General features: G+C 41.0%; 1 protein-coding gene across 1 annotated transcript in view; it reads left to right on the plus strand.

Moving 5' to 3' along the window:
- Positions 1–10,859, plus strand: part of Cntn1 (contactin 1) — a 410,344-nt gene that overhangs the window by 264,861 nt on the left and 134,624 nt on the right. Inside the window, exons 7-8 of the mRNA XM_004638636.2 lie at positions 1,111–1,206; positions 8,460–8,666. Coding sequence (XP_004638693.2) covers positions 1,111–1,206; positions 8,460–8,666 — 303 coding nt within the window. The remainder of the gene's footprint in view (positions 1–1,110; positions 1,207–8,459; positions 8,667–10,859) is intronic.

Here is a 10,859-nt window from a genome sequence, read left to right on the forward strand (position 1 = left end):
AGGCTATCTGGGCTGAAATGCCAAGTAAGTCATTGAGATAGGAATAGGGACGGTGTTCAAATGAAACAGCAGGACTAGAAACGTTGGCGCAAACGCCTCTGCCAAAAAGATAATGATTAAAATAGGCAGACTTTCAGCGGTAAGCAGTATGTTGAGGGAGATGCAAATTAGATATTAAAATTTGGGTGCCGATCACAGAGAAAGGACAGGAAGAAGGGCAGTAAGAAGACAGCGAATACCAGTGAAACACGTGAAGATTCAAATTACTGCAAGATGAAAACAAAGAGTGAGTGCTAGACGCACAGAAAAGAGAAAATGTTTTTAGCTCGTTCCAGAGAACTAGTTAGGCTGTCTGGGCACCCTCGGAGGGCAGAAGACCCTGCTGGCCTCTTGACCACAAGTGAAGGGAACGAGGAAATCAGCACCCAGAGGACGGGGAGCCCGCTCTTCCCTCGAGCCTCCTTCCCCAGCCGGGTGTGGAGCTCAGCACGCCACACGGACATCCAGGCTCCTCCATTGTGTTCTCCAGACTGCAGGACAGGCGGACAAGGTACGAGTCGCTGTGGAAATAATGAAGGTTCTGTGTATGGTATAAAAAAGAAAAAGGAAAAGAAAGGAAAAGGAAAAGGAAAAAAGAAAAAGACAGCAAATTAGAACTGAAGCAAACCCAGAATGGAGAAGGAGCAAGAGTTTGGGCCCTTGCGTGCTCTGCAGCAAGATGCCGCCTTTCCGCGGTGTTCCTCCTCGTGGTCCCGCAGGAAGGGGAATGTCCTTCCCGTGAGCCCCCGCCTCCAAGCCCCCTCCTCACTCACGATCTGCGCTAGTTCTCTGGTTCTGTCCGATCCCATTATATCTCCCTGAGATGCTCCCTCAGTGTAAAACACAAGTTTGTAGGTTGACAGAGCCCTCCGCAGGCCGCAGCCCACCCGGGGTCTGTAACCTGGGACAGAAATCTGCAAGCGCACGCACAAACGAGTTGGATTCGAGAGTCCCGCGAACCACCCGGGAGGTACTACCTCCACCGCGAGTTACTGCGAGGTGAAGCCTGACCATTGTCTCCCCTCGAGTGGAGCGGAGAATGAACAGCTTTTCGTGTGTGCTTGTACCTAGATCTTGATCCTTTCCCACCCGAGGAGCGCCCAGAAGTCAGAGTGAAAGAAGGGAAAGGCATGGTTCTGCTCTGCGACCCTCCTTACCATTTTCCAGGTAAGTTCTGTGCTGGTCAGCACCCGGCGCACGGGAGGAGCCAGCTTCCGGTTTCCAGCAATAATAATACATTATTAATTTACCAAACACTCATGGGACATTATTAATGAAATGAAAGTTTATATTTGTGTAACTGAAATATAGCTCTTCCTAGTGCTTATGGACAATTTCTTGCTAGGCTCATTAATCATGTGGTCCTAATCCCAAGTTATTTTACTAGTTCAGTTTATAAATTATATATAATAAATTATAGGATTATATCTTCATTAAATGATACTTCTACAGACTTTCTGAAATAGGGTTGCACCATAGAATGTTGTATAATAATCAATCACTTTTCTTAGTTTCTCTTCTACAGTATACTATGAACTATAACTGAATACTAGAAAGGGACAGAGCATAATAAATTATTAATTGCTTTAGGAGCAATAATCAGCAAAAGTATCAACTTTAGAAAAGAGGCAAAATTAAATGCCAAAGTTATGAGATTCAAATATATATATATATATATATATATATATATATATATATATAATTTGGGGTGGTTAAAATAAAAATCATTAAAATGCTCATTAAAAACACAAGTGTTTAGGGCTGGCCAGATAGCTCAGGAGACTAAAGCACCTGCTTAGGCAGATGCAGCAACCGATCTCTGGCATGCCATGCGGGGCACGCTGAAACAGCAATTGAGACTGGGCATGGTGGCACATGCCTGTAATCCCAGCATTTGGGGCTGAAAAGCAGGAGGATCACTGCGAGTCGAGTCTGTATAGTGAGACCCTGTAGACCCTGCACTAAAGACAGAAAAAAGACAAATGTTTCATAAAATTGATTGTAGATGTTCTGTTTATCAAAAAATGTTTTGAAATAATATATAATACTTTTTACAGTTAAAAATAGTCTTCTACTCTTATAGTTCCAATATTATATCATAAATTTGACTTCAAACACCTTCAAAGAGAATGCAGCATAAGAGTATATTATGAATAATGTGTAAGACAGCACTCTGATACCATTGGGATGGACATGTATACACATATATTTAATTTTCACACAAAATCATATTCTACAAAAAGTTCTTTCTATATATCTATGCATTTAAATTATGGTTATTTATAAGTAAACTATTGGTAATTTTCTCTGTAGAAGGAGAAAGATAAATATAGGAGAAACATATGGACTTTCAAATGTAGCAACCTTTCAGTGAGAGAAGAAGCTCTGTTGAAGAACTATGAAAACCATAAGGGAAATCCTCCCTCCTCCAAGGTACTGCCTCTGGTGGGTCATCGGCTGCACTGACAGCATGGCAGGTGGGATGGCTTTCAGCCCTTCCTCCTCGGTTTAGCCATGTCCTGCGTGCGCTTTTATGCACCAGGCACTCTTTATACCATAGGAATTCCTCAGCAGAAGAAAGAAAGCAAAGCTACCAGCTCTTGGGACCTCCTGCTGGGACAGGCAGACAGACAGACAATAAGATTAATAGTGTAGATAGAACATGTTAGGTGTTGGTAGATCATGCTCAGGAGAAAACAAGGCAAGAAAGGGCAGGATGAAATGTGGAAGGATTCCTGAACTTTTAGAACAAGCCTACCAGGGAAAGGATCTTTGAATGCCTGGAAGAAGCGAGTGAGCTGAGAGGACAAATGTCTGAGAGCAAACATGCCAGGCAGGAGAGACACAAGAACAAAGCCCTGTCGTTTGACCACAGGGAAGCAAGAAGGCCGGTGACTGTGTGAGAGCAGATAAGGTGGAGGACAGTAGGAAGGCAGTGGGATGCTGCAGGAGCCAGCTGTGGAGGACTTTCTCGTTCACAGAAATCCTGTGGGCTTTACTTTCAGTGAGATTTGCAGTGGAGAGCTTTGTGCAGAGGAGCCACGCGATGTGACTTGAGTTAGGAAACAATGGCTGGTGGTAGCTTTGAGAAAGGACTTAGGGGAGGGCAGCGTAAGGGCCTGAGGTCAGATAGGAGGTGTGGTAGTGGTGAGGGGTCTCCTCTGTGAGACAGAGGAGCAACATGGGATGCAACATGGGATGCTATCCCAGGAGTCCCAGATAGCATCAGCATGTTTGTCCTGAGATCCTAAACTAATGAGAACACTGTGACCGAAGCAGAAGGAATAGGTGTGGACAAATGCAGCGTGGCTATAGAACTCCTAAGTGGAAATCCATTTAGCAGCTCTACATGTCTGTGGAGATCAGGATTGAAGCGTGAGCTATAAATATTAACCTGTAATTTGTTATTATATAAATTGGTTCAAATCTTTGGGGCTGCAACTAAAAAGCCTAGGAAATCAGAGTAGGTAGGAAGAAACAGGATCCGCGATTCCCCTGAGGTACATCATGATTTCAGTGTCCGTAGCATCTGAGTCTCTGCACTGAGTAAAGATTTTCATGAACTAAAATGGGGTTGGTAGAAATTGAGAGGGTCAGTGAGAGAGCACAGCGGACTAAGCGCCTGCCTGGCAAATGCAAGGACCGGGATTTGATCCCTGGTCCCTTGTGCTGTGCCAGCCCTGGGACACTGGTTGTGCAGGCCATGGTAACCAGGTGTGGTGGTGCATGCCTGTGATCCCTGTGCTGGGGAGGCTGGGACAGAAGGATTACTCTGAGTCTGAGCTGCGTAGTGAGACCCTGTACCAAATACATGCAAATAAATAAAGAAAGAAGAAAGAAAGGAAAAGAAAATCATTTACAGCCATTAAACCAAGAGAGCCAACTTCTTCCTTGGCATGATGCAATACAATTATTGTATGATATATGCTTTATGATATAATAATGTTTTAAAAATCTTTCATTTATTTGGTACAGGGTCTTGCTATGCAACTTGGACTTATAGTGATCCTCCTGTCTCAGCCTCACAAGTGCTGGGATTTCAGGCATGTGCCAACACAGCAGGTTATGGGGTGGCATAGTGCAAACAGGTTTTGGGGGCCCACAAAGCTTGCCCAGGTTTCAGGGGCCTCAGGCCCTCATGATGCGTGGTATTGGGGATCGAACCTGGGTCGTTGCACTTGCCAGGTAGGTGCTTAGACTGCTGAGCTATCTCTCCAGCCCCATATGCTTTATGATATTGGTGGACATTATACATACCACCTTCAACTAACACAGACCATGGTAGCACTATAAATCTTCCTTCTTAATGCTGTTACAACAAGGGCTTGTGCTTTGCTGCCTGGAACATTACTGGATTGAAAGTGCAAAGAAATCCATGCGTGGAGTCTGAGCCACTAACAGTGTCACTTGTCTGTCCATTTATACTTCTGTGTCCTAGTGACTTTCCTTACTATGTCCAGGAAACAGATCCTATTTCTCTTCACTTCCATTTAAAATTTGGGAACAATAACTCTTATGCGTTCTTCAATAAATAGAGCTTGTGATAATTGATTGTTGCATTTGAAAACAGGAAATGGAATAAGTCATTTCAATGGATCAATATTACATAAAATGTATCTAAAAATATTCAGTATTTTGGATCTGTTATCATCCGCTGCTTCTTGTTACCCTCAAGATGCTTGACTCGTGGTTCGAAAGAATGGCCCGTGTACAAGGAAAAGGCCTAGAGTGCACAGCTCATCTGTCATGATCCATTCCATTTTTCTGTAAATTTCAGCGTTTCAGTTTCTTAAAGGAGACATCTGTGGCCTGAACAACGCTACTTGTCTAGCCTGAGCCGCCACAAACATGCATTGCAGTCCAAATGTTTATTCCATTTTATGATGGCCTGTGATGTGTAACTGATTGTCTAATGCCCAGCACAAGGAAGGCTAAATAAATTTTTGAGGAATGAGGGGATAAGAGAATGAAAGAATAAATAAATTTGTTTATTAAATTGATTGCGTGTAGCAACAAATTTTCATGAATAGGTAAATCTATTTTTTTGGTATTAAAATAAACCACAAATTCGAAAGATTTAAACTCCCTAGATTCTCGAACATGACAACACAATATTTTGTTTCCATCTGATTTTCCATCAGTAACACCCTCAAAACTGACTTACTGCTTACACTTCATAGATCTTTGTATATTGAGTAATAGGAGAGAAAAATGTCATTTGAAGGGTGGCTACTATTGATAACATATCAAATGCCTAAAAATAGACACATGTATGAATTTTAAATTGAAAAGAAAGTGGGAGTACTTTTAAGAACATGCCATCTGGTATGTTGAATATTATCAGTAGATCTAAAATATCAATATGAAAATAGACAAGACTAGAAGATCAGGCTATAGAATATATTAATTCATAATGAATACAAATTAGTACATCTCTTTCTAAACATGTTCAATTTATAGTTTACCATATCAAACCACTGATCAGAGGGTATGATGATTTTATTGGGATAGCTAAATTAGGTTATGTCAAAACTAATTTTTAAAAAGATATGAAAGTCTTCTAAAGACTTTGATTTTCAGTTGTTCCTTCAGGGTACAATAAAGTTTTTCAAGTGCATTTCCAGGAGAAAGATACATTATGTGGAAGGGTAGATGAGAGTGTAGATCAAAAGAATACAGTGAACTAACTAAACATACTGCAGTTGGCCAGAACACATTTCCTTGTAATGTGTATGTTCCAGACTCTCAGAAGCAAGGTGAAGAAAGCTTCTGAATCTGTTTTATTTTATTTCATTTTACTGTATAGAGAATAAAAAAAAAACAACTAAAAATGAAACATTTTCTAAGCATATACTAGCACTTACTCTTCTTGAAAAATTAACTTTATGGTAATTTGTTCATTAACCCAGTCCACAGTGCTAGGAGAAAAACAGGCTAGCTTTTTCACAATGGTTGATTTGTGATTTTCACAGAGCAAGGGAACACAAAGACAACCCCTTGAGAGAGCTGAGTTAGGGGTTAGCTAGAGAGTCGGGGTTGTTACTGGTGCAGCATTGGTACAGATTTGGTGGGGGAGGGGAGGATCGTTAGAATATCAGTTCTGACTCCTGCTGCTGTCCTGTCACCCCTGGAGAGTCACTCTAACTAGCAAGGACTCGGTTCCAAGCATATTCTTTGAATAAGCATAACTTAGGTGTCCACTTTCCCCGTGTCCATAACACTTGGATTGATCAAAGTCACTTCGCCTTCAGATGAATTCAGCTGCTCCCCCATTGGCAATAGCGACACTTGGCTTTTCCACCCTACCAAATTAACTGGTTGTTGTTTATAGCTCTGGGGCAGCTTTGCGCAGAATCTTTATCCAAAAACAATGTCAACGCATATCCTCTACTCTCAAAAAAAATGATTAGCATCACCAGCTTTGTTGTAATGACAGATACGTTCTAACATGATGCAGTTATTATTTTGTCAAAGTGAATGGTCTTATCGGTTGGCTAAAATTCGCTGGATATATTAAGTTTCTATCACAAGTCCCACAAAGGCAAAGACCACGTCTCTCTGGCTTAGTGGCACACTGTAAATACTGAGTTTGTGTAAAAGAAGGAAATAAGACAACCTATATGGGGCACCAGACCGTCAGACTGTACTCTCTGCAGTCCCAGAACTGTGTCCGTCCAGAGGAACATTGCTGCAACAACTCTGGCCAGCTTTCATCTTTGAAAGTTCTAGTGTCACAGCTTATTTTCCTTGACACATCTTCTATAAGTGGAGAATAGAAAACGTGTCTTAAATTTGAGAGAAATTGATAGAATGACTAGCTACTCTAACAGCAGTCATGTTTAAAATTAAAATCCAGGTTTCTGGGGCTGGGGAGATAGCTCAGTAGAAGAAGCACTTCCCTGGCAAGTGTAAGGCCTCAGTTCAATTCCCGGTTCCAAAAAAAAAAGAAAGAAAAGAAAAAGAAAGAAATCCAGGTTTCTGAATTTACACAACTATTGAGTATTCAGAATATTCTGAATACATTTTATTCAAGAAAGTATTGTGAGGTTATAAAATTCCCTTTTCTGGAAGGAAATATACATATGTTCTTAACTTGGCTTTATTTTAATTATTACCAGGAACCATGGCAAAATATTGATTTTCATTTTAGCTGAGAATAGGAAACCTTATTTCTGAATCAGGAAAACACAGTTGTCTTCACTCTGGAGCATAACACTAATTTTGTCATCGAGGCACATCTCTAGAATATTTCTGCTGATGAATTTTTAATTTTAATTTTATGAGTTCTATTAAGCAATGGCTATTTAACAGAGAAAAATCACAAAATAAAGTATTAGCTTTTTAATATTGTGAGTATTAATAAAGAAGCATCAAAATTTTCAACATTGATTATTTTTTGGTGTATTAAACCAAAAAAAGAACAGCACGAATAATTTTTTTTTTTTTGGAACTGGGGATTGAACTCAGGCACTTGTACTTGCCAAGGAAGAGCTTATTCCACTGAGCCATCTCCCCAGCCCCCCACAAATAAATCCTTATATGAGCTACAATGAAAAATACTAATAACAACTTATACAAAAAAATAATCTTTACTTCAGCCGTCTCACCTAAGGCCATCTGCACACATGACAGCACCTTCCACGCACAGAGCTTGCTCGCACTGACAGCGTATGTGTTGGGCTTCCCTAGTCTTTCTGTAGAACATACTTGACGTCTCACTGATCTTTCTGTTTCATCAAGTGGTTGATCTGATAAAACATCTTTTTTTAAAAAATGTATTTGATCCTTGCAGGGTCTCACTATACATCTCAGTCTCCTAGTGATCCTCCTGCTTTCAGCCTCCCCAGCGTTGGGATTACAGGCATGCACCACTCTGCCCATACTCTGGCCGGCTCAGGCCGCCCTGAGGGTGGGGCTGGCCTGGCATATGGTGCTGGGGATCAAGCCTTGGTCCCTGTGCTTGCCTAAGCAGGTACTTAGTCTGCTGAACTGTCTCACAGTCCCTGATAAACCATCTTGAAATTATTTATAAAATACCATTGGGAAGATAGACAGGCTTTGGAATTAGGACATACAAATTCAAACATCCAGTCCTTAATGTTCTTGAATGGCTAAGCATGTTATTTAATTTAATGATTGTGAAATCTAAGCCATTTGTTTAACTCAAATTTCAATTAAATCCACAGTGAAATGCAAGTAAGACTGTTAGTAGTCTATAAATGAACAGAGATGAATACATTGATATATTACTTATATTCATGAAATATGGTAACTATTTGAAAATTTACATGTTTCCCTTAGTTTTCTTCCAACATTTTCTCTACCACAACCTCTGCTAATTTATATGAGAGCTTGTGACTAGAAATCTGAATCTTTTCTTTTGAAGAGCTGAGTACTTAGTAGACCATATTGTCTTGTAGATGATCTCAGCTACCGCTGGCTTCTAAATGAATTTCCTGTGTTCATCACAATGGACAAACGCAGATTTGTGTCTCAGACGAATGGAAATCTCTACATTGCAAATGTCGAGGCTTCCGACAAAGGCAATTATTCCTGCTTTGTATCCAGTCCTTCTATTACAAAGAGTGTATTCAGCAAATTTATCCCACTGATTCCAATACCTGAACGTGAGTATTTTATTTGTTAGACTGTTTGTTCAATGTCATCTGCTTATTGTGTGCTTACAGCAATGAGAAAGGACAACCTATGCTGAGATATGCCCGGTTCCTGGGCAGTAGAATGCAAAGTGTATGTACTGAGAGTGGGGTGAAAAGCTTGGTCGTCGCTTTGAGTCCAGGCGTTTGCAACTGAATTAGTTCCCTCTAGTGTAGGAAACACACACAAAACTGATTCATAAGTCCAGCGCCAATGTGTTGGCTACAGTAGGAATTGCTGCCATCGGATTTTTGTTTTATGCCCATTCATACTTCTGAAATTCATGAAGAAAACAAACGATTAGATCAAATCAAGCAAAAGTGACTGCAGAACTGAGAGGTTCAAGGGAAACTTGGTTATCATGAGCTTTTGACGGATAGGTTTACTTTTTGCAAGCCAATAAATAAATTGCCTTTTCTACTGTGAATAATAAGCATAGGACACCACCCCTGGGGCTCCAGTTTAGATTGCCCTTTTAACCTAGATCCCAGGAAACTAACTTCATTTGTAAAACTCACTGCTGATTAAGGGACTCAGGTCACGATAGATGCACTTACTTCACATTACTGACAGTGATTTGAAGCATGTGAGGACATAGCTTGAGAGCTGACAGATTTATGCTCGCTTCCTAACCTCTATCCCTAGTTACAGTGTAACAACAGGAAAAATGCCATCATACCGCTGAGACTCCAGATTTTCCTCCATACGGAATCAGTCACATAATTAGTATTCAGTACATATTGTTGCCTTCCTGGCTCTGTTTTCTCTCCTTAGGCTTAGACGCTCTCCTTTCTGGAGTGACAAAGGAGACACTGCATAAATTCTCTTGTCATCTTGCCTTCTCTCTAGAAATACGCTTGCATGTTGGCATGTATATTTATTTTCTAAGTTTCTCTCTCAATGGGAGAAATAGTCTGTTATCGACACTAACTTCTCCAGTTGCCCTGGTTCACATCCCTCCAGATTCAGTTATAGATGGCCCTGCAGCACTTGTTACTGTCCTCCTCTGAGTGTCCCAGTTTCCTTTTCTTCATCCTCACTGCATATTCTTTTATGTTCAGTGCAGGCGATCTTCAGTAATCACCGTTTCCTGCTCACTTCATCCACAGGCCACATTTCTGTCCTTAACTCTGTCGGCCTTTCCCACCACCCCTTCTGCTTCTCACAAACTCATTTCTCTTGCAGTTTCCCACACTTCTCCTCTCCTATCTGCTTCTCTGCCAAATTGTAGACAGCATTCTCTACCAGATATTCTTCTCTATTTCTCTTCAGTTGTTTTTTGAATAGTCTCACCTACATACACTTCAATTATAGCCATATGCAGATGACTTTAAATTACACCTGGAAACTCTTGTGTTTAGACCTTAATTCCACCTGTACCCTAGACTTTTCCCGAAAGAGGCAGAGATGCCAATCTCCAAGTGTTCAGAACACAGCTCTTGCTTCCTGTTAAAACTCCTCTGTGGTCTTGAGTCACTTCCAATGCCATTTTATTTTCCTGGGTACAAGGCAGACTTTTCACTGATCAATGCCTCTCTTCCCCTGATGCTCAGAACAGATAATTCAGTAGTTTCAAGTGGACATCTCAGCATTTGAGAGTAAAATCCAGGCATGCCAATCCAACGGTCGTAGTACAGAACCCAGGAATCCGGAAGCTCCCTGAGCACCTCAGGTGGTCTGGTGCTTTGGGCCTTGGTTCTGCACCTTGAGGAACATGGATCTGAGGAGCAGGCTTGCTGATTCTGCCTCTCAAGTACAGTTTATATTTGTGCTTCCTCTTGTGATCTCTTTGCTGCTGTATCTTAGTTTTGGGTCTCACTGTCTTGCCTGAAGTAACGGCCCAGCCTTCCTCAGGCGTCTGTTCTCTGCATTTCTCCTCTCCGTGCTCTATCATTTAAGGCTGCCCATAAAGTCCACTCCTCACAGCAGAGGTAAGAGCCATATTACTCAAAAAACTCAAATCCCTTCAGTTTTTTCCAGTGACAAAATCTTTTTGGCTTTCACCCAGTAAGAAAAATTTTAATAACGTGCTTTCAAGAATTCTGCGTTGCAAATTCAAGCTGATCTTCAACTGCATATATTTTAATGACTTGAAGACCTTTGATAGTTGCTTGAAAAACTGTAGAGCTTTGTAATAATGTGATTTTTGTTCTTCAAACAGAAAC

Source organism: Octodon degus, unplaced genomic scaffold (assembly GCF_000260255.1).
Source record: "Octodon degus isolate 3935 unplaced genomic scaffold, OctDeg1.0 scaffold00100, whole genome shotgun sequence".
NCBI lineage: Eukaryota > Metazoa > Chordata > Mammalia > Rodentia > Octodontidae > Octodon > Octodon degus.